We start from the raw sequence: 25,594 nt of genomic DNA on the forward strand, positions 1-25,594 counted from the left end.
AGCCTTCTACCCAGTTCTACTTACCTGGGTGATAGCCACACGGGCGTTTGTTTTGTGATCCCCTCACCTGTACAAATGCTTTAACCAAATACGCGCATTCCACAAAAAAGATTAGACCGAAAAAAAAGATAATTAAAAAAAAAAAAAAAAGAGAAAACCTCTTTGGAGAAACCTCAGGAGTGAAGAATTATCAGGGAGGCACTTCACATGTGTTAAGAAATATTAGTTTTATTTAACCAGTTTTCACAGCTGAATATTTAATTCTATAAAAACTTTACAGATTGTACAGTTTATATATAGTTCAAACTACTTAACAAAAAAAGTGGGTCCCACAGATGCAAAACTACTGTACCAATCGATCCAAGGTTGAGGCAGATTTACACATTATACAGCTCTCCGCGTGGCCGGGGAGGTGGTCAGTTCTAAGTATAAACTTCAAAACTGTACAAAAATAAGGTTTTGATTTTATTTCATTCTTCATACATTCAATATGATTGCCAGCTCAGAGGCCTAAATAATAGGCACCTGGAGTCAGGAATCAGTCACCACTCCCGGAAGGAATGCACAATGTCTATGTACACAGGGCACTCTTGGACACCATTTGTCTTCAGGATATTGTGTAGACATGAAAGCACAAAGAACATTAGATGTCTAATAGAAGGTAGTTTTTTTTTTTTTTGAAAGGAGTTTCTGCATTTAACAGTGTGCCAAAAGAAGTTTAACTTATTAAATAAAATATATTCTAAGTGAACCTAAAAATTACAGTTTTTAAACATAAAAATACTTTTTTTGGTGTAATACAATTGTATCTGCAAACAGAAAACCAAAACTGTATATAAAGTTGTATTTCTCACCCAGCAACAAGAAGCAATTATGTAGTTATATTTTTCAAAAGGGTCAGAAAAACTGATTATTTGAAACCCACTAAGACTAACTTATAACTTAGACATCCCTACTTAAGCTATTCAGTGATTCACTAATACTGCAAAACAAGCTTTCTTCTAGAGAGACAGTGGTTTCTTTATGTTAACTGGGTAAGAACTGGATGTATGGAAAAAAAAGAGAGGGGAAACGTTTCTCAGCATGAATGAATCACAAGCATACATTTAGTTTGGGGGTATGCCTGCCAGTGGCTTTTTCATCAGGAGTATGTATCCTAAGCCTCACTTTTGATTTAGAATTTCTCACCTCTGAGGTATTTACACCTTCTTGAAGACAAAGGCATTCTCTCAGATCTTGCTGTATGGCCACCTGGGGCAGGGAAGGTTGAGGCTGGCCAACACCCCCTTTAGATTCTGTGTCCCTGAAGGGAAAAATGTGGAAAACAAACACTATTCCAGAACTCTCCTGAAACAGCAAGACACAATTCTTTTCCTTTGTATACAGTACTAGCCCAAGAGAACAAAAAGTAGAGCTCCAAAGAGCAGCCTAGTGCTCACCATGATACTTGTAGACTCGGGGGGTAAATTAAGTACAAAATAATGACGTTTGGACAGAGGAGCGTTGTAGTTGTTTATTTTAAAGGTACAGTACTCAAAAACTCCTTGGTAATAAATAGCTTGGACGGCTCCAGTCCTGGTTCCAAGCGTGAGCTAAGGGTAAACGCAGGCCACCGGGAGCCACAGTTCCAGTGCTGTTCGGGAGGTGGCTGGCCCATCAAAACTCATCGATTTTCTTCTGTAGGTATTTCAACATGGAGTCCATTCCTTGGACCGAGCCCCAGATTTTCTTCAGCACTTCGCACTCCCTCTCGTTGGCCTGCTCCAACTCCATCTTCATGTTGCAGCGCACGAGGGCCTTGGACTCCTCAAGCACCTGCACGGGACAGAGAGCCCTTAGCGAGGGGGGCACGTGCCAGCGCTGCCCCCACCTCCAGCCCGCCCCCATGGAGGCAGCTGTCGGGGGTGAGGGATAATCACCTGTTACAGAAGTTACTAGATTTTTCCCGCAATACATTTCCGGCTTAATATAGGCATAAAGTTACACTTCATGCTAGATATCGGACAACCTGTCAGTTTCAACGTGGCTGTTAAGCTATTTCAAACAAGGGCCGCGCCATCGATGAGCCCTCGACCCTGATGTGGCAGGGACACCGGGCTTCGCCCCCGTCCTGGGGCCCGTGTGGATCTCTGTGGAGATCTGACGGGGATGAGGGAACCCCCAGAAGCCTGTTGAGGGCATTTACTAACCATGATTTAATTTACATACTAGGAGGGGTGGTTCATTAAGTCTGCGATAGTGTAGAGGGGCAAAGTGTCAGCTAATATTCATAATTTGCTAAATGCAATTCTGTTGGCAGAGGTTATACATTATCCAGCCCATCAATTAAACAAAAATTTAGGTCCACTGTGGGGAAACAAAGAAACGTATGTGAAAAGGCTTGAGGACAGTACTGAACTATATAAATGTTAGTTTTGGTAGACATCTGTAGGACATTTTAAGTTACTAAACTTCAGACTGAAATGTCCCGTTAATACCCACGGCTTTAATTCGTGGGTAACTGCAAAGGAGAACAGGATAAGCAGATCTGGAGCAGGGATTATCATATAATTGATAACTGATAGAAACTGCAAAGTTTCTATCAGTATTTCCCACCAAGATGGCTCTGTAGAGGGCAAACGCGAGGTATTTCGGAAATACTGTTATCTATGTATACCTACGAGGAAAAAGTTCACATTATTTAAAAAAAAAGAGTATATGTAAGAAAACAAAATTGGACTTACAACTGGATTGCACGAGGCAAGTTCCCTAATTCGAACCATAACTTCCTGGGTGAACGTCCCCGGCCAGAACACCTGGGAGACCAGTCCTTTGCCACAGGCCTCCTGCGCTGTCAGTTTCCGTCCACTAAATAACATTTCATTTGCCTGCGAGAAGGAAGAATTAACGGTGCTGTGAAATGGGATGGGGGGGCGGGCAGAGAACCCCAGCCCAAGGGAGCCACCCCTCAAGGACCCAAGCCAGGGACCCGCTCGTGAAACACCTGCCTGGCCGGGCCCCTGCTCTGCACCCGCTCCCGTGTGATCCGAAATGCCCTGCTCTCCAGGCCCTTCCACCAGAATAAACCAATCCAAGGGGCAGTCATTTAGGCAGATGTAAAAATAACAACCTGGGCCAGAGATTTTTTTAGAAAGGAATGTAAATGGCTTATTTTAGGATTTGATACAGAATCACAAGGACTTAACCTAGACATCTAAACGAAAAAAGTTTTTTTTGCCATTAATTTGAAGAGTTATTGGCACATCCTGCTCCTCTACCCACCCCCATGCGTTAACTCATATAATGCACAAAACAATCCTGGGAAACCGAGGCACAAGCAGGGCTAGGCAATTTGTAATCTTAGGGATTTGAACAGAATTTTTACAAAACATTTTCTATATCTGCGAGAGGCCAGTGGTGACTTGTAAATACAGAGACGGTGTTCTAACAGCAGTGCAGTGTCTCTGTTGGGGGCATACTTTGGAGGCCATGTTTTATCACTTGCATGTTCCCAAAAGAAACTTTCCAGGACCAGAATATGTCCAAAGACAATGTTGCAGCCTGGCCACAGTTACTTCATGTTATCCAATGGAGACTAAGAACGATGTTTCACTTTTGTAAGAAATTATATGTGTATAATGACACATTTTTTTTAGATTACTTATAATGTCCCAGTACAGTAGGTATGGATTTTACATCATTCAAATGACAGGCTCATGAATGAACTGAACAGTCCCTTTTCAATGAAAAGAAGACATAGGAATAAACACTGGATTTAGAGACCCGACTTAACCTTATGGTGACCTGTCCGGATGGTTCTTCTGAAGGCACAGCCACACGCAATGGCAGGGGCACCTGATGGGGGGGTTTGGTGGCCATCCTCCAGGGTGCTGGAGAACTTCCATTTCCAGTTTGTTTCTCTCCCTCTCAACATACAATGACAATGACATCACAGTGCAACTCCCCGAGTGCAGGGTGCAGCATGTTCTCACAGCCCCTGCTAGGGTGGGGGTGCCCCTGCCCGCCTGGACGGGCATGTGTGACAGGCAGGCCCCCCCCGGCCTCCCCCGAGATTGCTCTCGGCACCACGCCCGCCACGTGGCGGTCATGTTAAATCTCTACGACCGTTCTCCTCCCTCCTTGGCTCTCTGAGGCCTGGTGCCTGCTGTACTGGGCTGGGGGCGGGGGGCTGATGGCGCCAACCACCCACGGAACATTCCTTCCTTCAGAGCCCAACTCCACCAACCTCACCGGAGGTTCCACCTCTTTTCACTTTCTCAATTCCAGATGTGCATTTCTGAACTGATCTAAATCTATGATGACAGGACCAACGCTCGCTCTGTAAGGCTTTCTCATGGAAGCAAATACGGTTGCAATTAGCTTTGAAACTACAGGCATCGAATAAAATAAGGAAAACATTCCTTTGGTGAGGTTAGTAGGTTTATACGCATTCACAAATCTAAGTGAGCATATTCTCACATGCTCAGTTTTCAGTAGTTTTAAAATTTGGTCCTTACACTTCTATCCAAATAACAGATTGGCAAAGATATGGTCATTTGAGAATGTGCTAGCTGCTGCTTTGTTTCAAGAAGGCAAACTGAATGATGGACCAGATGCAGATGAACTTGGCCAAAATTGCCCAACTGTTTAAAAAGTTACTGTATAACAAGCCAGACAAACCTCTGAGGGGCAAAGTGAAATAGAGACCCTCTTTTTGTTGGGCCAAAAATATTACACCAGGTGATGGGGTGTGAAACCACGCCAGCTTGAGCCAGAGGGGAAACGGGGAGCTTCACGCCTTACGGAGGCAGCCGCTCTGTCACTCGTCCCTCTGACTGGGTCAGTCCCTGCACTCCCCGGCAGGGCCCCTCTCCTCTGCAAAGTTAGGGAAATGATACCGACCAGTCACTGGGTGGTTTTCTAACATCACACAGGTGCAAGACTCTGAGCGCTGCAAGGTTTACAAGCGGGAGACTTCTGTTTCGTTAGGTGGAGCCGTCCTGTGGTGTACCCCTTGGAGGCAGCCCATTCCGAGGCCAGGCACCCACTCCCTAACTTTGCTGAGAGCTGGCTCACAAGGTGTCCTTGGGGGATCGGGGGTTGGTGGGCTGCATCTCTGCAGAGCGCAGGACCCAGCAGAGTGTCTGGCCCGCAGCAGGCCCTTACGAATGTTTACTGGACAAGGAGCATAAAACTTAGACGTGAAGCCTGATTTAAGCATCAACTAAGCTAACTGACACTGTGTGTGATGTGCTGAGCCCCCGAGATCTCTCTCTCTCTCTCCCTGTAGCTGACTCTACAAGGAAAGGACAGCTCTTGCAGCTTGTTTCATCTGCATGCTCTTTATACCCTGATGCTCCCACCCCTTTAGCTTCTCCTCCTTACAGAGCTTATTCCCATACGGAGTGGGGAAAACCAAACTTGCCCTAGTCTGGCCTCAGGCTGCTGCAAGCTCAACCACATCCAAACTCATTAAAGAAATTATGTCACTTAGGCCATCATTTCAAGAGTTGTCAGAAGACAACTTATCACAATGACTGGGATTCACTTTCTACACAAAGGTTTTAGTCAAATACTCTTCAAAAGCACAGAATCTACATGCTGTGAAGGCCCAGCTCTTAGCCCTTGCTCTGGGGCAGGGCTGCCGCACCTGCGCACAGGTGTCATTCTGGGCCCGACGACTCTGTGCTGGGGGCTCCTGTGCCTTGTGGGACAACCAAAGAAGCCACCAGACAATGCCATGTGCCCCCTGGGGGCAAAGTGGGTTAAGGACTTCTGCCCCGGTGGTTCCTAAAGATTATGAAACAAGAACCAATGGCTTTTCAAGACTTGTCAAGTGGGAAACCACGGCTGAGTGAAGGAGTCCTGCTGAACAGTGTGCCCCAAGTTCTCCGCCTCGTTACCGGCATTCAGCCCAGGGTGCCACCTCCAAAATGTCCTTGCCCAGGCTGGCCTGAGTATCAAGATGGTGAATATTCCCAGATGTGCCTCCCTGTGCCTCTGCACCAGCACCTGCGATGACTCAGATCCTGCAGAGCGAGAGACCAGGCTTCCTAGCGTTTCCGTCCGCAAATGAGCTTAAGATGATTTCATTGATGGTGATTCTTTGCTACCAGAATGGGGAGTAACTGTTAGGAGACAATCTATTTTTACAGTAATAACTTGAAGCAAGTGTAAAATAGTGCTACTGGCTGTGCATGGGGCTGACAGTGGGGATCCCAACCTGTGCAGGCTGCTTGGGCGACTGCAGCCGCTGCACATCCAGCGAGCCACCCACAGGGCTCCTGGAGACCAGCTCCTCCACCACCAGTGATGAGCCCACCTGTGCCAATGCAACAGACACTCTGGGTGGGAGGCGGGGCTGCTGTCACCCCATGGGGCAGGGAGGGACATGCATGGAACCTGGGGATCCCCTGCAGGCCCCCTGGCACCCCCTCGCCAACTAGCAGGCCTGAGAAGGGCGCTGCAGCCAGGGGTGCTGAGCCTGCAGGGACGAGGGCCACACACCAGGAGAGCAGAGATGGGTGCCGGCTGTGGGTGAGCGGAAGGGAGGGGAGCCCAGGTGGGACCCTGCGACCACAGGTGGCCCTGGGGATTGCAGTTTGTCCTCCCATAACCTTCTTCCTCTTTCTCTTTTACTTTTTTTTTTTTTTTAATTTTTAACATTTTATTTTTGGAATAAGTTTATATTTACTACAAATGTAGAAGACAGAGTTCCCATATCCTACCCTTCACCCAGATTTCCCTAATGTGAACATCTTACAACGGTCAAAAGCAGAAAATCAACACAAGCACAATACTATTCAGTAAACCTCAAACTGTACTTTACTTAAATTTGGCCAGCTTCCCCACCAATGTCCCCTTTCTGGTCCAGGGTCCCACCCAGGACCCCAGGCTGCACTGGCTGCCCGGCCTCCTTGGCCTCTTGCAACCCGGGGAAGGCCTTTGTCTTGCCCTGCCTTTCATGACGTCGGTACTTTGCAGACTGCTCCTCAGGTGTCTTCTAGAACGTTCCACAGGCTGTCTGGTGTTGGATGGGAATGAGGGTGTGCTTTTTGTCAGGAACCCCCCAGGAGCAAAGCTGGGTCCTTCTCGGTGCATCGGGGGTGCCTGAGGTCACGGCCCCATTTCTGGCTAACCATGACCATGAAGTAAGGTGGAATCTGCTGGGTTTCTTCACTGTAGTTATTTTTCCCTTGGTAAGGAAAGAAGGATGCAAATATCCTTTTTCTCATACTTCGGCCCCTAATGCTAGCATCTATCAATTCTTGCCTGCAATGATTCCTGTCCATTCTTCCTCTTCTAAGTTTCTCCCAGGAAGAGGCCCACTGGAATCCTAGAAAAACTAATCCTCAAATATGTACGAAGGTGACCCACATGGCCCAAAGGGCAGACTGTGGTGGGCACAAAGATGCCAGATTCCCCCCAAGGAAGGTCTCGCTGCGCAGCTGCAGGAGGTGCTGTCAACAGGTGGCCGTCCGGAGAGCCACAGCCTCCTGGGGCAGCCGTGTCCAGGGACTGGGGGACAGAGGCCCATCCCCTGGCTCACTGTGGGGCAACTGACAGGCAGAGATGCTTGGGAGCAGCTGCTGGCTCTGGTGGCCTGTGTGATACTCACCGTCTCCTCCTCTCCCTCCCTTCCACAGGTGACACCCAGTCATTTCCCTCCACGCCCCACTCCGTCTTAGTATCTGTACCTGGAGAACCCACCCGAGATGCTGCCAAGTGCCCAATTTCAAGGAATGAGGAGAAACGTACATATAATTACTTGACAATTCTCAAGCTACAACACAAACTATTGTTATAGATGGACTCGTTTAATCACTTATCCTAAGCAACTTGGCTCCCTCATTCCTTTCCCTTCAAAGTGCAGCTTTTTGGGTTATTAGGATTTTCTGATTGCAAAACTGGTTGTCTGGATTACAAAGTGGGTATTTATTAATAACAGAGATCAGTGTTAACTGAGCAGACACAGGCTACTCATTGAATGAGGTCCTTTCCTAGGAATGATGCAAAACAGTACCCGTAAACATTCTATGATCCAAGATACGAAAAGCTATGTCTTCACGAATCAAGAATATGAGGTAACAGACAAGGACAGAACTACCCGTGCATGTGATGGAACGTTCCCACACAACGACACCCAGTATATATTTAGAGAAACAATAACCAAACTCGATTTCTTCAGGAAGGTTTCCAGAATGTGTGATTTTTCAAAACCAGGTACTCACAGATGCTCCTCCCATAATCTTGGGAAACATAACTGTGGAGCAGCCGTCGGGGCTCTGCCCGAAAGTGGTGTAGGGTGTCTGAAACCAGGCCTTCTCGTTGGCCCAGACCACGTCACAAAGAGGCAAGATGGAGGCTCCCAGTCCAATGGCAGGGCCGTTCACTGCCACAATGATTGGCTTCTTAAACTGGATGAAAGTATTCACGAAGTTTCTAGAACGAAAAATAAATGAGGATTTACTCAAACCCTTGTATACTGGGGCAACAGAAAAGTCTACTGTTACATAATTCAATTTGCAGAGACGTAAACTTTGTGGACATCATTAAGAGTTGAGACAGGTCTAGGGGTTCCTCCCAGAAACTATGGACTGTGGATTTACCTGTGGTGAGTTGTGAGGCTTTAATGCCAACCCGGGCACCATCCTGCAGACACGAGCTGGCTGCTGCTATGGCACCTACGTGAAGGTCAGGGTTGAAACTGCTGCTTTTGTATTTGCAGGCTGGCTCTTGGACTCTAAAACCAATATGTATTGCTCATCAACCTGTCCTCTCTTTGAGGCCTAAGGAGCCCAGTCCAACACTGAGGGCTTCATGTGAGCAGTCAAGAAGCTGCTGTAGAGAAAACCTGGCAAGGAACATACCAAGACTGCCTGGTGTTGGGCAAGAAATGGTGCATGAGGGGTCAGAAGCCAAGGGCTGTGGGTCTGGGCTTGTGGTGTCATCTTGGGCAGCTCACTGATTATCTGGAAAGAGGTATTTCCCTTATTTAAACTGAACTTAAACCGAGCAACAGGGAGGGATGTAGACACAGCAAGCTCACAGGCTGGTTGGAGATACAAGGGCAACAAATGAGAAGGGCAGACAAGACGAGATCATGCTGTGCTGCCCACTGTTTTGTAGTCTACTGTATGGAGCCAGTAGACTGGGAGCACAACTGGAACAGGGTGGCCTTCATGGAGGATGTGGACTTTTACAGCACCGAGCCAATGCTATTTCTGGACGTGTTTTAAGATCAGGCTGGAAAGGTGGGCTACTTATCAATTCAGGGTAGGCTTGGGGCCACAACCTGTTGGGAATGTGTACATCTTCTTCCCATTCCAAGAATCCGATTTTCGTTTCTTTTTATGATTTAACACAATGGAGAAGAGGACAAACATACACCTCAATAAATACCAAGATGATTTAAAATAAATACAAGATAATTACAAGATCATTGGAATGATAAGCTTTGATAGGCTGGATTCTACACCCGAGGCCCATCTTTGGCAATGGACATAATCTGGATGTGCTTGACAACTGAGCAATTTAAAAGCTTGGGCAAACTGCTCTGAATCCTAAGGCAGCTTTTAGATAGTCTCCCCAAACGGAGGCCTAGCAGAGCACGTAGTTTTCTGGAGTTGGGGAGGCATGGAGGGGTGTATGTGTGTGTGTATGTGTGTGGGGCCAACAGAGGACGGTTGGTGAGTTTGGCAGCTTGCACACCCAGTTGCAGCTACTAGTCTACAAGGCACCCTGCAGCCAGCTCTGCAGACCTCAGCAGGCTCCCCCAACGTGTGCAGGGTCTTTTCACTGAGCAAGAATTAACTCATTCAAATGAATGAGGTGCATGAAGACTAAGTGAGTGCCTCCAAGGCACTGTTAGAAAGATCACAGTGGGTTTTAATGATACAAAGAGAGCCAGATAACCTTTCAAATAGACTCTTGAAATAAGTGAAGACAAACTACATTAAGGTGCTTTGCTTCCGCTGCCTTTTGAGGATTCTGGGTCAATGCCACACAGAAATACGTTTCCCAGGCTCAGTGGTGACTGCTCGTGAAAAGGTAACTGAAGTGGCCTCCGTGACACAGAGCAGACGTTTTCAGGGATGCCAGAGAAGCTCTACTTTTATCTGTTTCCTATGAACAGGCTGCAAACTAGAAATTGTTCCAGTGCTAAAAACATCTGGAAACCATTGATGGGGTGGTAGAGTAAACAAAAGGCATTACAAAAATCAGGGTAACAGAGAAATGGTAAAAGTAACTAGTCCAGGTAGCAGCCCCCCACCACCTCACCGTTCCGTTATGTTTCTATACAAGAAAAAAAAAATATTTTTCTAAAACAGATATTACAAAATTAAAACTTGGATTTTAACAGGCCGGAGAAATTTTTTGGAACTAAAATTAAAAAGATAATTTTATTTTATTTTGCCCAGATGAGGACAAGACTGCACATTTAGTTCTACGTACTGAATTCGGACAAAACCTTAATCTGAAACAGGGGGTTACTCCTGAGAGGGGCTGGCGTAGCCAGCAGCCTCTGGAGTAGAAATCATCATCCTTTTACAGTGGACACATGGGGCCATGCTTGTGTGTGAAAGGTCTGAGATGTCATCGGTGAACATGGTCCTTAGAGAAACACATTTTCTCCAGGAGAAAAAGAAAACTTTCATGGAAGTGCTTTTCTATTTAGCTGAACTTCCCAGGGTCATTAGCCCTGTGAGCTGCAAACCAAGCCCAACAGAAGTGGGGAGCTGGAAACTGATCCTTCTGCTGCTTTCACAGGGGGTAAAGCAAGCAAATGTCAAAACGTGCACTCGATGCACGAAAGAGCCGATGTGCACAGTGCCGCACAGTGAATTTCAATTTCAATTTCCTTGGAATTCTTTGTCAATGGAGCTAAAGGCTGGGTTGAGTAGGACAGGGAGGGAAAGAGATTATAATTCACTCAAAATTTAGTTACAAAAGAATTATAATTAAACCAAAGCAGGATTCTGTTCCATCCTTTGGAGAACAGGTAGTAATGTACAGACATTGTCAAAAAGTTAGAAAATCACAGCAGAATGACAGCCAAGGAATTGCTTGGGCAAAGCGAGGCAACAGGTATCTAAATTTTATGAGCGTTCGCTGCCTTTTATCAGTTCGCTCTCCCCTTCTCCCGGAATGACTAGAACAGGCTCCACTAGGACCAAGAGGGGATGGGCTCGTATCCTAGCTGTGTGGTCTCGCCTCTTGCTGTTCTTTCCCCAAATCCCCTGCCTGCTCTGGGAGTCCCAGCTCCTGACTCAGCCGATCTCCCTGGGAGAGGCACAGCATGGCAGGCTGCTGGGGTTCCCGGGGACGTCAAAAGCACAGCGTCCTAAACTGACTTCCAATGATTTTGCTTTTATCACCCCTGTAACTGCACATTACCATTAATCTGCAAATAGGCTATATGCTGGTTTAAATGTATTATGTCCCCCAGAAAAAGCCAAATTCTTTGATGCAATCTTGTGGGGCAGACATACTAGTGGGGATTAAGTTGGAACATTTGGATTAGGTTGTTTGCATGGAAATGTGCCCCACCCAACTGTAGGTGATAACTCTGATGAGATAATTTCCATGGAGGCATGGCCCCACCCATTCAGGGTGGGCCTTGATCAGTGGAGCCATATAAATGAGCTGACAAACAGAAGGAACTCAGTGCAGCTGTGAGTGACGTTTTGAAGAGGAGCTACAGCCAAGTGGGACACTTTGAAGAAAGCACAGGAGCTGCAGATGAGAGACAGTTTGAAGGCGGCCGTTGAAAGCAGACTCTTGCTCCGGAGTAGCTGAGAGAGGACAAATATCCTAAGTGCAACTAAGAGTGACATTTTTGAGGAACTGCAGCCTAGAGAGGAACGTCCTGGGAGAAAGCCATTTTGAAACCAGAACTCCGGAGCAGACGCCAGCCATGTGCCTTCCCAGTTAACAGAGGTTTTCCGGACACCATTGGCCATCCTCCAGCGAAGGTCCCTGATTGTTGATGTGTTGCCTTGGACACTTTATGGCCTTAAGACTGTAACTGTGTAACCAAATAAACCCCCTTTGTAAAAGCCAGTCCATTTCTGGTGGTTTGCATCCCAGCAGCATCAGCCAACTAGAACAGGCTATCACCAGCAAGTCTGATAAAAGAATTAATTGCACTAGGTACCTGACAACCTCAACGTTTAACCTCAGCTTTCTACCGCCTGCTTTTCTCATGGACTCTTGCTGCAGTGAAATTCTTTGCCTCCAAGTTTTCAGGAGTTTTAAACAAGACTGGACTATGTTAAAACATCACAGAAACAAAAAGTAGACACAGTAAGAGCTTTATGTGTGTCAGCCAATCTTACACATAGAAAAATTAATTTAAATGCAAATGAGCAAGAATAAAGGCTAAGTGAATCTAGCGTAACTAATTATTTTTCTGATCCTGCCAGAGTATTTTAAAATAAATTCACAATGGACAAGAAGATATTAATTTAAAGAAGAAACAAGTGGGTTTCCCTAGAGCATCCTTTGGCTTTTTACTAGAATACCAATTTGGCTTTTTGGGGTGGTCGGGTGGGGGAGAGCACATGGGGAGTGGAGAGGGACAAGACAAGTGGGAGAAGGATCAGAAGTGGGTAGCGGAAGAAAGCAAATGTTTGACGTTACCTAAGAGTTCAACAGATGAGATCTCTATTTAAATTCGTCCTGGTGTGTCTGTCTTCTGCTTTTTCTAGTCCCGACAGCTCAAGCCTTAAGCACTGCCAACGGCTGCTCAACACGGTGAGGGTGAGCAGATCTAGGCTGAGGTGACGGGATTTAGAAGAGGAGTGGGGCACGTCCATAAGAGAAAAGCCAGGGGCACGTCCATAAGAGAAAAGCCAGCCTGAAACCCGAGGGCATTGGCTGCTAAGTTCTGTCATTACAGCAGTGTCCCAAAGCACAAATTTAGTGTCGCCTTAGGGAATTATACAGAGGATGATGGTTAGAGGGGGCTCCTGTTTGAAAACTGCAAGTTAAATTCATGTAATTCATCCTGAAAGGAGGGGCTGGGTTAGTCACTGGGAATATCTATAAGTTGTCTTAAGAGACACAGTCAATCCTTCATGGAATTATGGGCAGTGGTCAGGCAGTTTTGTTTTAAATTGAGTAACAAGATAGTCCTATCTAGATAGTATGCCACAAATTTGAGATTATTTAGGAGATCAGGAAAAAAAATCAGATTACATAGTTTCAAATTATTTGTGGGGGGAGGGGGAGAAGGATGGTCTAAAAAAATAAAGTTCCCAGGGAGCAAAGAATAGATAACCCCCTAAATGCATGCGTACATAGTCTGAGAAAATAGGTTAGTTCTGCAAACAGTTAAACATGTCACAAAAGGCCAAAGGCAATGCCCCGTAACCCGAGGTGTGGGGTTCCAGGGCTCCTCCAATGGGCACTGAGGGCGGCGCCTGTCAGAGCCCTGGGTGGGGGGAAGCTGTCAAGAGGCGCCAGCCCCACCCAGGCCCCACCCCAGGCCCCCGCAGTCCTGACTTGCGCCTCTGGAGCTGTTCAGGGGACCAGAATGCCTGGGCACCCCAGGTCAGTCCCGGGGGGGCTTAGCCAGGCGGATCCCATCAACCACCCAAAGAAGCTCAACTTCATCTCGCCAAATATCTGGAGTTTCTGGAGAAAAGCCAGCCAATTTTACTGCCGTTTGTGCAAATCTGCATCTCTTTGAATCATGTTTTCCTCCTTCTGTAAATGCTAAAGGCAAACACAGAGGCTTTTATGGGGTCAGGTAGCCACGTGTGTGAGGGAGCTGAGCAGGAGAGAGGAATGGTCTTTCTGGTTGGTGAAGGGGATTTATTTACTTTAAAGATGATTCATCTCTGAACAATTAGATACTTCTAATTATACATATAGTAATCAGCCTAAGTGAGGATATAAACAAAATATGTATCTAGATATACTTACAGCAGTTAGATTTCAGCTTTTCTGCACTGCTGTGCTACAGCAGTGGAAAATCCAACAGGGAAAATGGAAATATTTCAGTCATACTGTTAAGTTTAAAAAGAAAGTTGCAAAACAATACATGGTATAATTCCATTATTTAACAGAACTAAAAATAAGTCCATATTATTTGTTTGTATATTTGAAATACAGATCTGAAAATGTTCAGAAAAAGTTTGGGGAAGATATACAAATTAACTGTGGATACCTCTGGGTGGGTGTGAGAGAAGGGGGGCTTTTACTTTCACTTTTCTCATTTTCTAGGTAGCTGCAACTGAAGTTTGAATATGAACTTGTATTAAAAAAAATCTTTTCATGTGATGTTATGGGACTAGCTTGTCTTGAAGCCTAATGAATTTATTTTAGAGTCAAGCAAATGGTAAGTAATTATTAGGAAAAGAACGGATCTTTACTTAAGGGTTGAGACAGAATAAGCTCATAAAACAAATTATGGAGATGCTGGCTATCCATTACCATATTCTCTAATCATTATTAGCACATCCACTAAGGGCTCCCTGGGTTTAGGCCAGCCTTGAAATCGGTTATTTGCCCAAGGCAAGCCATAATTAATGCCAGACTCATAGAAAAGACAGATGATTTAATTAACTTTGCTGCTAGTGTCCCTCAGTGGAAGGCGATGTGTACTGTATTCACAATGCCATTCTATCAGGGATTGCACAGTAAACAAAATAAACAAAAGCACTGCACCCAAACAAAACCGAAACACCCATGGCGACATGTAAAATATACCCTGTTGATGTACCTGATAGCTTCTGCCATTTTAGTGCTTTCTCTCTTTCTGTCATCTGTTAAACGCCGGATAAAATAAATAAAATCAAGCCCGCAGCAGAAGACGCTGCCTACGGCGCTGAGCAGCACGAGCTTGCTGTCGTCGGCTGCCGCTGTGTGCAGGGCGCTTTGCACTTCTTTCATCACCTGGAAGGTATCGGAAGGTAAAGTGGTGAAGAGTATTTTGGATACAGAATCTAAAAGCATTTTAGTATTGGATAATTTAGATGTACAGAAAATGCATTCATAGCCTGATATTGCTCCCTACATTTACCCTGATTTTAGATAATTTGCAAATTGCTTATTTCCTATATCCTGAGATTGGGAACGCCCGGGGCAGAGTGGAACTAACCATAAATAGGGCATCATGAGAAAGACAGGTGGGTCTAAGTTACCTCAATACTCCAGGCCAGCGGGCTCTTGGTAGATAAGGTGAGTTATGTACTACAGCCACTTGGTGTTTCTACAGTTTGGACAGCAGGTGGCACATGCAACCAGTTCAAAGAAAACAGTTTGGTTCCGTTTTTCTTTTTAGCCAGCCTACCACGCTTAGGACAGAAGTTTCCAAATAGCTTCGTGCTTATAGTGCAGTGAGTACAAGCACATCGGCATGGAGGGGTAGTTTTAGAAGGGCACGAAACCAGTTTTAAGTAATCTCTATGAAGCTTTTTAAATATAACCAGCCAAGCAGGGAATCAAAGAGACTGTGCAGTCTAAAAATGTCCTGGGGATGAGCCCTGAAACTTGTTTGTGAGGCTGGCCAGCCACACAGACTTTCTATAATTTGGTTTTCTGTTCTGGAAGAAACTTGACCTAGCTGCTGACAAGTGGAAATAAACAACCACTAGAACTTAGAATTCTGGTCAAGTTTAGCGCAGGTTCAAATACTCCCAATTCTAGATCCTTGGCAGAATTCATTCTCAAGCCTGTGACCACTGGTCTCCTGTGGTCCCGGAAGCGCCTTTTACAGGTGCTACTGGCAATCAGTGTGATGAAGTCACCACAGTGGGAAGCTCTGCTCCGATGCTGAAGACTATCTAAAGCCTAGGAATGACATAAAGTGCGTGAAAGTACATGCAAGGACTCAGGGTGTTTCATCTCACTGGAGCAAAGAACCCTTCAAGAATCTATCGGAAGCTAAGGAAAAGCGCACGCATGCACACATTTTATATACAAATTCAGGGAGCTCGCAGGCTCCCTGGGCACCCCACACCCTCCAGATGAAGAGCTCCTGGCTTGGGAGCTGAAAGAACAGACACATAGCTACCATCTCCATGGCTTAGAGCTCTGTTTTCCCATCACAGCCCCCTGGGAGAGAAAATACCAATCCCCAAGACGAAAGTGGAACTTAACTCACACACACTGTGCCAACTTCCCTGTGGTTGTAAAAGTCACCAGGGGTGGAGCCGATAAGCTTCACCTCTGTGCCCCACCCTTCTGGGAAGCCTTGTGACATGATCCAGAGAGGGGTTTAGAAGGAGCACAGAGAAGAATGCCAGTGAAGCAGAGCAGCACATGGCGTAAAACAGTAAGCACCAGCCATCCCACACAACGGTGTCTCACCTCGGGGTTCAGTGAATTATTTTCTGACGACTTTGTCGATAACAAGATGTGGGTGAAACCGTCCTGCTTCCTGACGACAATGTCCCTGTATCGGTAGGCACTCTCCGTTTGCCTCACGCTGAAGCGCAACCGCTTGTCGAAAGGCTGGTCTCTTCTGTCGTCAATAAATTTCCTTTTCCCGGCTGACACGCCAGTGACAGGTGCCTGTATGCTGGTTGTCCCGTTGGCTGTTAGCGCATCCATGAACGGAGATGTTCCTGCCAAGAGGTGGAAATCACAGGGTCTGTGAGGGCCTGCCACCACTTCACTCTCCGAATGACATAAAAAGGCTCATTTCAAATCCAAGATATAATGTATTAATGCAAGAACTGGTAAAAACTAGAACCTTTAAAAAGTCTATTTTTAAGGGCTGTTGTTTACCTTTGAAGTCTGACAAAGAAATCACCCTCTTACTCATATCTTGCCAAATAAATAAAGATGGGAAGGAACTTATTGAAAAGCAGCTACAAAAATTGAGGCTTTTGAAGAATGGAATTTAAAAAGAACGGGTCTCAGAAGGGGTACCCAGCCCAGGTTTGAGAAGTTAAAAGGAAAAAGGAAACTGATTCAAGAAAATATCTTAATTATCAGAGCCCAGACCATCTGCCATCTTGTCAAAATTTCTTTTTCTGAAGGTGAGGTGGACCTCTATAAACACATCCGTCCATTGTCTGCTGGCTACGGGGTGGTGAGGGGCCACCACTTTGGACGGCCGCCCCCCATCGTGGGACACTCTGTCGCTTACAGTTCTTTCTTGGGTAGCCCCAGGATGTGAGTGTTTATGTGGTTCATTCAAGGGTCTTAGTTCTAATGCTTTTGAAATCAGCCCTTTAAATATCTGAAGGCAGAAAGCCTCTCTCCCACATGGAATGTTCTGCTAATTTTCTCTCACCAGTCATGGCTGCTCAGTGTCAGCATGGTGGCTGTTTTTAAATCAGTCTTAATTATGATGCAGGTTCCTGAACTCAATATTTCTTCTTAAAAAAAAAAAAAAAAAAAAGTCAAGGGCTTCATTCAGTACTGGAGTTCCCAAGATATGTCAGGGTAAAAATTCATGCCTTAAGGCAAGTAGATTATCTTCCTAGCTGTATGAATTGCATATATATATATATATATATACACACACACACACACACATATCATCTAACCTGGTAATGAATGTACAGAGCCTTTGGGAGGAGAAAAAAGGGAAAAAACATAAACTAGATGAGGCTTTCCTAATAAAATTAGCAATGCTAGACGTGCCCTGCGGGGAACACTATGAAGAATTACGAATCAGAAATATCTTCTTCAAAGTGAAAGAAAATGAGCTCAAAGTCCCGGAAAGGACTCATGAATGGAAATTTTACAGAGGCTAAATCATCTTCTTGATGAAAAAAACTGGACTTTCATTTCATTGGTTGAAATAATACTATGAATTTTCATCTTTGGAGTTTTTAAAATTCAATTTTTTGAAACCTTTGAAGGGGTTATAATATATGTAAATGGCTCAAGAATCTAAAACATAACAAGACCTATGGTGTCTTCCCCTGTTCACCCAGTACCCTTCCCTCCCCAATCCCAGTTAGTCACTGGGGTGGGCTCACACGTGTTTTTCGAGTTTATGTATAGACAAGCAAATATGGATATTTAGTTCTTCATCACCATCCCTGCCCCCCCCCCCCCATTTTTAAACACAACTAGGAGCATACTGGCCACAGTGCTTTATTATATCTTGCTTTTCCTCATTTGTCGGTTATCTAGGAGTTCTTTTTCTGCCAGGATGTAGTTTTCATATTTTTTTTGAGGCTGCACAGCAGTGCACTGTATGGATGGACTGAAATTCATTTTACCAATCCACACTGGAATAAACAATAATATCATACATTTTTTGATGAACGCTGCAATGCACAACCTTGATTTTTGTCATTCTAACACTGACAAATATATAAATGCATATATCTATAATAAATAAATCTATAGGATACAGATCCCTAGAAGCCCTTCGAAGATTATGCGCCTCTTGAAAGAAATTGCCGACCTGTCCTCTAAAGGATTTGTAACCTGGAGTATTTAACAGGAAGAGCATTTGGTAAAGATGCTACCAGTAAGACATGATGTTGCCAAATCCCACCTTCTGAGGAGCCTAGCAGTGACCCCTTCTCTTTTCACCTTTGACCTTGCTCCTTCTCTACCGGACCCTTCCCACAATCTCACCTACCCTCGGCAACCCTCTCTCGCCTGCTTCTCCTCTCACCCCAGCACAGCCTCAGCTGATCTACACTTGCTGTGTTCCTTCATCCTTCTGCCCACCACTCCTCCACCTTGGAGATAAAATCCGGCACAGAGACGTGGATCACAGGAGATTCCGGGTTACCGGGAGGAAGGGAGCTTCCATGGGGAGTTTGAAGTGCTGGGGGTGGGAGACGTCAGGGCTGGAGATGGGTGCCCAGGAGCCGGGTGCCCACAGGTGATGCTGGAACCCAAAGGTGGGAACCCCGAGTGCGGGGAGAGCCACCTGCGGGGCCAGAAGGCCAGACCCAGGCTCCCTGAAGGAAACAGAGGATGCCGTGGTGACGAGGAGGTGCCACGTGCTGCAGGGAGGGGAGAGGCCATCAGTAACTCTGGGCAAGTGTTTCACTAGAGTGCTCAGGGCAGGAGCCAGAGTACAGGGTACGACGAAAGAGAGAGGAAAGCTGTTGAATGAAAAAAATAAATGTTCACATCAAGAATTTGTTAAAATGCTGTTTTAAGGAACATGGGGATACCACTGCAGGTGAAAGGATACTGATACTTAGGTCACGGCTGACAAAGATGATTTTCCTATCTGAAGAGAGATGCATCAAAAATAATTCCTTATATAGATAGTGGCGATGGTGCTGAATACATAAATACGTGACTACACAAGGAACCAACAATTGTTTACTTAAGACGGAACGCATGGTGTGTGAACAAAACTGTCTTAAAAAAATGGGTTGATGGAGAAACCTTGAAGGCAATATACTGAGTGAAATAAGTCAGACACATAAGGACAAATACTGCAGGGTCTCACTGATAGGAACTGATTATAATATGTAAACTCATAGACATGAAATATAAGTTACCAGGATATAGAACAAGACTAAAGAATGGGGAGCAGTTGCTCATTATGAGAACGTTCAACTAGGGTGAACTTAAACGTTTGGAAATGGACAGAGGTGATGGTGGCACGTTGTGAGAATAACTAACAGTGCTGAATGGTGCATGAATGTGGTGGAAAGGGGAAGCTCAGAGTCCCATGTGTCACCAGAAGCAAAGTTGGAGGTTAAAAGATGGGAATGTATAAAACAGTGAATCTTGTGGTGGACAATGTCTGTGATTAACTGCACAAATATTAGAAATCTCTCTCATGAACTAGAACAAATGTATGACACTATAACTAGAAGTTAATAAAGGGGCAAATAGGAAAAAAAATATACCTATTGCAAACTATGTACTACAGTTAGTGGTATTTTAACATTCTGTCATCAACAGTAACAAATGTACTATACCAATACTATGAATCAGTAATGGAGGGGGAGAGTGGTTAGGAGTACGGGAGGATTTGAGTTTCCTTTTTTTTGTCTTTATTTCTTTTCTGGAGTAATGAAAGTGTTCTAAAAACTGAAAAAAAAATTGCGGTGATGGATGCACAGCTGTATGACAAACACCATGGGCAACTGATTGTACACTTTGGATCTTTGGATAGTTGTATGGCTTGAGAACAATCTCAATAAAAACTAAAAATATTAAAAAAAAAAATTCTGTGCAGAGACAAGCAGGGAGGTCACGTGAGGTGGCGGACAGGAGGGGGTGCCTGCACTTGTAGCCTGCAACACGGATGCTGACCACACAAAGGGGAGATGCTCGGCTCTCTAAGAGTTACTTAACCCGAATTTAATGTTTAATAGGTGCCGCATCAATGCACAGTAAGACTAATCTCAATGACAGGGGCAGGCACGCTGAGCGCCAGGTAGTCACTGCCCACCAGGATGAAGCCCACTGGCTTCTCACAGCCTCTTTCCTTTCTCTGTTTCAAAAGCCGCACATCCCTTGAACTGTGCCTGGTGGCAACCTTCCACGGAGGCAGGATTTCTGGGCCCTGGGGTCCATGCAGCCTTTAGACATGAGCTTCAGGAAAAGCCCCCCATTCTATTTGGAGCACCAGCTCTGGTGGCGCTCTCCATGCTTCTGCAAATTTAGAAATGGGTTCATCTGGGCTCATGCTAATGAGACAGCTGCACCTGGCGGCCTGCAGCCTCCTGGAGACAGCCGTGCAGGCTTACTAGTGCCACGAAGGTCCCTGATGACTCCAGACCCTGGGGTCTCACCAAGGTGATTGCTGGGACCCTGAGCCATCCACTTGCTGCAGAGCAGGGGACATCTGCTGAGGTGGGTAGAGCAGGCCCAGGCACCGGGCTGGCACTGCCTACTCCCCTCCCATCACCCCTCTTTCGCTGCAATGCACTGTGGCTTCCTCTCGCCATCCAGCTGTGTGCCCGCCTTGGCATCTTCGTCCCTCCTCGTGCCCTCTGCCCAGAAAGCTCCTTCCCAAGAGCTGCAGATGGCCAGCGTCTTCTGCTCATCTGGGCTGCGGCTCAAAGGGCACCTCCTCAAAGGGCTTTCTCTGACCAAGCCACTGAACGCTGGCCCCGCCCCGCTCACTGTCGCACACCACCCAGGTGTGTTTTCTCTGTAGCGCTTCCCCTCAAAGTGTTTTCTTTCTTTCTCATTTGATTTTTGTTTATAGCATTTATTGTCTGCTGGCTCCACTAAGGTCCGTGACAGCAGGGCCCGTGTTTGCCTCGCTCACTAACATATCCCCAGGGCTCAGAACACGTGGCAAATATTTGTTGAATAAATGAACGGAAGGGACCCTAAGTTCACGGAGACCAGCTCCCTCACTTTACAGATGACAAGTTAAGTGACCTGCCAAACGGCACGCAGCTGATTACCTCAAGCCAATCCACAGACAATACACTCTTCACTTCTGAGCAGAATCGACTGCTAATGACTCAACAGAAAGCTGACTAATTCCAGGAAAAAATATTCTCCACTGTACAAACTGTGTTAAAATTCAGTGTGACTCACTTCACTGGGCCAACAACCCTTAGGAAAATACAGCATGGACGCTGCCTCGGTGACGGGTAAGTTCCTTCGGGATTTGAATTCAGAGGCTACACAATGCTTTACCAAGACTCACTGGCATAAAATTCAGCTAAGGGGAAAAAAAGAAACTAGGTTGGTGTCACTCCTAATATTTTTTTTTCCCTTTTTCACATGTTTGAGAGCCAGAATGATACCCTCTAACATGCACGATTAACCTGTTAAAAAGCCAACTGCTTTCCAAAGTGCAGGTGTCCTGGAAGAGAAACGTGACTTAAACTTACAACTGAAACAGAGTATTTATTAAGTGTCCGGACTTCTTTGCCTGCCCTGACAACTAGAAAACTGAACAAAATATACGAAACAACCACTTCCGGACAGTGGGTAAGAGGCAAGACAGGACTCTGCTCCCAGGGTGAGTCTAACAGCAGGCCTGGCCTTCTGCTGCAGGTGGAGGGAGAGGGAACCCAAACACGGCCCCACAGGCTGTCCTTGGTGGGGACAGGGCCCTGGAGAGGGGGGAGCCACACAGGGAAAGCGTTCCAAAGCTGCAGAGGACCTCCTTGGGTTTTGGTGGATGCACAGCGTGAAAATCCACAAGGCTGGGCCAAGACCAACTTTTGAGGCAAGAACAGTTACTGCAGACGTGTAAACTGAGTGATTCTCAGAGTTCACATAGGGCCAGGAGACCAGCCCTTAACTGAATACATGGGGCATTCAGCAGAGACCCCAGAAGAGGTACTACACATGTTCTAGAATAAAGGATGCTCTAGAACTGCACTATCAGGCTAAACACAAGCCTGGAAAAGATCAAGCTGATCTGCGATGAACTATTTCCTGCCAGAACAAATCTAACACTTATTAAAAGCACAAGAAAAAACCCAGTACCCAAAAATGTAAAAGTGACGTAATCAATCAAAACGTATTGTGCATGTAAAGAAGCAGGCAAATGGGACCCATCACCAAGAGAAAAACCAGCAACTAGAAAGAGATCCAGAAATGACATGACAGAACTTAGCAGAAAAGGACATTTTTCAATCACTGTTATAAAAAATCTCAGTGTATTCAAGGATTTAGAGAACAAGCTGAACAAAATAAAGAAACGGAGGATTAGAAATAAAAATTTCCCTGGATAGGGTTTAACATATTAGACACTAAAGAAAAAAGATCAGCGAATTTAAAGAGAAAGCAATAGACTCTATCAAAATGAAGCCTAGAGAGAAAAGAGACAGGAACAAAAAAAGAAAAAAACCACAAAAAACAAAACGCAGAGCCCAAATGCCCTGTGAGAGAACATCAAGTGTAAATGTGTAATTTGAATTCAAGAAAGGGGTGAGATGTGTAAAAACATTTGTAAAAATAATGGCTGAAAGTTTTCCAGATTTGATGAAAACTGTAAGCCCTGCAGATCAAAGCAGCTTAACAATTACCAATCAGGATAAACACAAAGAAAACCTGACCAAGGCCCATGATAATCTGTTGAAAAGCAGTGATAAATAGAGAACCTTTAAAGGAGGTAGAGCCAAAAAAAAAAAAAAAAAAAAAAAAAAAATCACAAACATAACAAAATAAGGATGACTGCACACTTCTCTTCAGAACCTATGCAAGACAAAGAAAGAAGAGAATGACATGTTTAAAATGTTTAAAAAAAAAAAACAGTCAACCTATACATAAATGTCCTTCAAAAACAGAGGTGATCCAAATTAGGTCTTGCCTCTTAATTGTCGTCACTGATCTTAAACTTGACCCGAAATCCAGAAATAAAAGATTTTTCATATTTATGAAAAGTTGGGGGGATCATATGTTTATAATTTGAAATTTATTTTAAATGTCATAGGAGAACTTGGTATTTAGAAGAATTCTATGGTAATTTTTTGTGTGTGTGTGTGTGAAGTAAAGAATCACCTCTGAATCTATTCTGGGTATAGATACAGACCTTTCTATATTGTTAGCTTAAGTAAGATATGCCTTATAGTGGGTTGAATGGTGTCCCACCCCCAAAAGATATGTCTGTCCATTTCCTACTCCCCAGAACCTATGAATGTGACCTTATTTGGAAAAAGAGTATTTGCAGATGTGATTAAGTTAAGGATTTTGAGATGACGAGAGCATCCAGGTGTGGCAAGCCATGGCCTGAGCAGAACAGGCCTGCAGATCTTTGGTGCACAACAGTCTGCATGACCAAGGCAGCTAAATGTTTAACCTATTGTCTTTGTAAGCCAGTAAGGAGAAAAAGGGTAAATTGACCTTCAAATGTAACTTTATGGGAAGCAGACAGGAAGTGTGAGACTCTCAGTCTCACAAAAAGAGCAAAACGTAATTGTTCAAGTGTTATTCTAGTCTTTCCTGCACCACCCCTCAAGTCAAAGTGACCTGTTCCTGCATCTGTGCTCCCCCCACCCTTAGAAATGTCTTTGTCTAAAACCCATATAAAAGGGCTTGCTGTTCTCTGAATCGCATGGCCGATTTTCCCTGTGAAGGCGGTACCTGTCCGGTAATAGAAAAGCCATTTAAATTCTGCCTCCCTGTGAGTAAGCCCTAAATAAAGTTCATGTTTCAGCAGATGCTGGGCATTTTCTTTGGTCTTTTAACTGGTAAAGCCCCCTCGGGCTGTGACACCAGGTTTATCTAGGTGGGCTCTAAATCCAATGACAAGTGCCCTTAACAGAGGCACCCAGAGGAGAAGAGGAGGAAATGTGGCCAAGGAGACAGAGATTGGAGTGACTGATGTGGCCGCAAGCCAAGGAAACCAAGGAATGCCAACAGCCGCCAGAAGCTGGAAATATCAAGGAAGGTATCCTCCCAGAGCATCCAGAGGCTGTGTACCTTGCTGACACCTTGATTTTGGACTTGTGGCTTCCAGAACTGTTGAGAAAATAAATTTCAGTTGTTTTAAGCCACCCAGGTTGTGACAATTTGTTGTAGCAGCTCTAAGAACTAATAAGCACCTCTCGTGAAGACTTCCTGCCTCCTGGTTAATATTTATATTGTGCATTCTGTATGACTTCTTATAATAAATACAATACTGAAAAAAAAAAAAAAGAGGTGAAATAAAATCTTTTCCAGAAAAAAAGCTGAGAGATTTTGTCTCCACATAGACCTGTACTACAGGAAATGTTAAAGGAATGTCTTTGGACAGAAGGAAAATGATACCAGATGAAATGTGGATCTTTACAAAGGAATGAAGAACACCAGAACTAGTAAAATATATGGGCAAATAATGAACCTGCACAGACTGCATATTTGTTTAATTAACTAAAAGCAGGAAATAGTAACTTCTTGGCCAAATCACAAAGAAATTTCTTCCCAGTTGCGCACCAAGTTAACAATCATGTAAAGCTTCCCAAATACCTTTCCAAACACCTTTAAATATTTCACGCCAACAGTTGATCAAAAACACCTGAGACTCAGAGCCAGAGTTGGGCAGCTACGAATGTCAGCATCACCCATACAGCAACTATTAAAGAAGCTGAAAAACAGATTGGACCATTAAAGAGATATGAACGAAATGGACTTGGTTAGGACTAAGGTAAATCAGACTCAAGGGTAAAGGATGATAAAACTTCAACTTCTGTGTGAAACCAAAGGAAGAGATGTCTATTTCGTTCAAAATCTGTATTTTCTGTAGCACACCATATAATTAAACTTGTAAGATCAGTTTATTCAAACACCATAATTACACTGAACCTTGCATAGGGAGGGAGATTTGGTTGGTTTGTACAGATTAGCATGAAATCCCAATAGATCCCAGAGTAATTTGGGCACAGAATAAAAAGTATTTGCAAAACCCCCTGAGGGACTAGGGAAAATGTGGAAATATTAAACTTGCCCAGCTGGGGAATTCCTGTATTCTCACAAGCACTGGGGACTACCAGTTTAGTAGGCCGAGCCCTTGGTCTTGGAAGTTGCCCTTATGAAGGATGTTACTGCAAAGGCGAGGCTAAGCCTACTTATAATTGTGCCTAAGAGTCACCCCCAGAGAACTTCTTTTGTTGCTCAGATGTGGCCTCTTTCTCTAAGACAACACTGCAGATAAACTCACTGTCCTCCCCCCTACGTGGGACATGACTCCTGGGGATGAGCCTGGACCCAGCATTGTGGGATTTAGAAAGTCTTCTTGGACCAAAAAGAGGAAGAGAGATGAAACAAAATAAAG

The 25,594-nt window shown here is 44.9% G+C and overlaps 1 protein-coding gene across 1 annotated transcript in view; it reads right to left on the bottom strand.

The window, feature by feature from the left end:
• Window positions 1–208: 208 nt before the first annotated feature.
• CDYL (chromodomain Y like) overlaps window positions 209–25,594 on the bottom strand; it is a 208,278-nt gene continuing 182,892 nt past the window's right edge. Inside the window, exons 3-7 of the mRNA XM_037842391.1 lie at window positions 16,297–16,553; window positions 14,708–14,880; window positions 8,211–8,421; window positions 2,724–2,867; window positions 209–1,815 (exon numbers count right to left, since the gene is read on the bottom strand). Of these exons, the coding sequence (XP_037698319.1) occupies window positions 1,657–1,815; window positions 2,724–2,867; window positions 8,211–8,421; window positions 14,708–14,880; window positions 16,297–16,553 (944 nt within the window). The 3' untranslated portion in view covers window positions 209–1,656. The remainder of the gene's footprint in view (window positions 1,816–2,723; window positions 2,868–8,210; window positions 8,422–14,707; window positions 14,881–16,296; window positions 16,554–25,594) is intronic.

The sequence above is a fragment of the Choloepus didactylus genome, chromosome 7 (assembly GCF_015220235.1).
Source record: "Choloepus didactylus isolate mChoDid1 chromosome 7, mChoDid1.pri, whole genome shotgun sequence".
Classification (NCBI taxonomy): domain Eukaryota; kingdom Metazoa; phylum Chordata; class Mammalia; order Pilosa; family Megalonychidae; genus Choloepus; species Choloepus didactylus.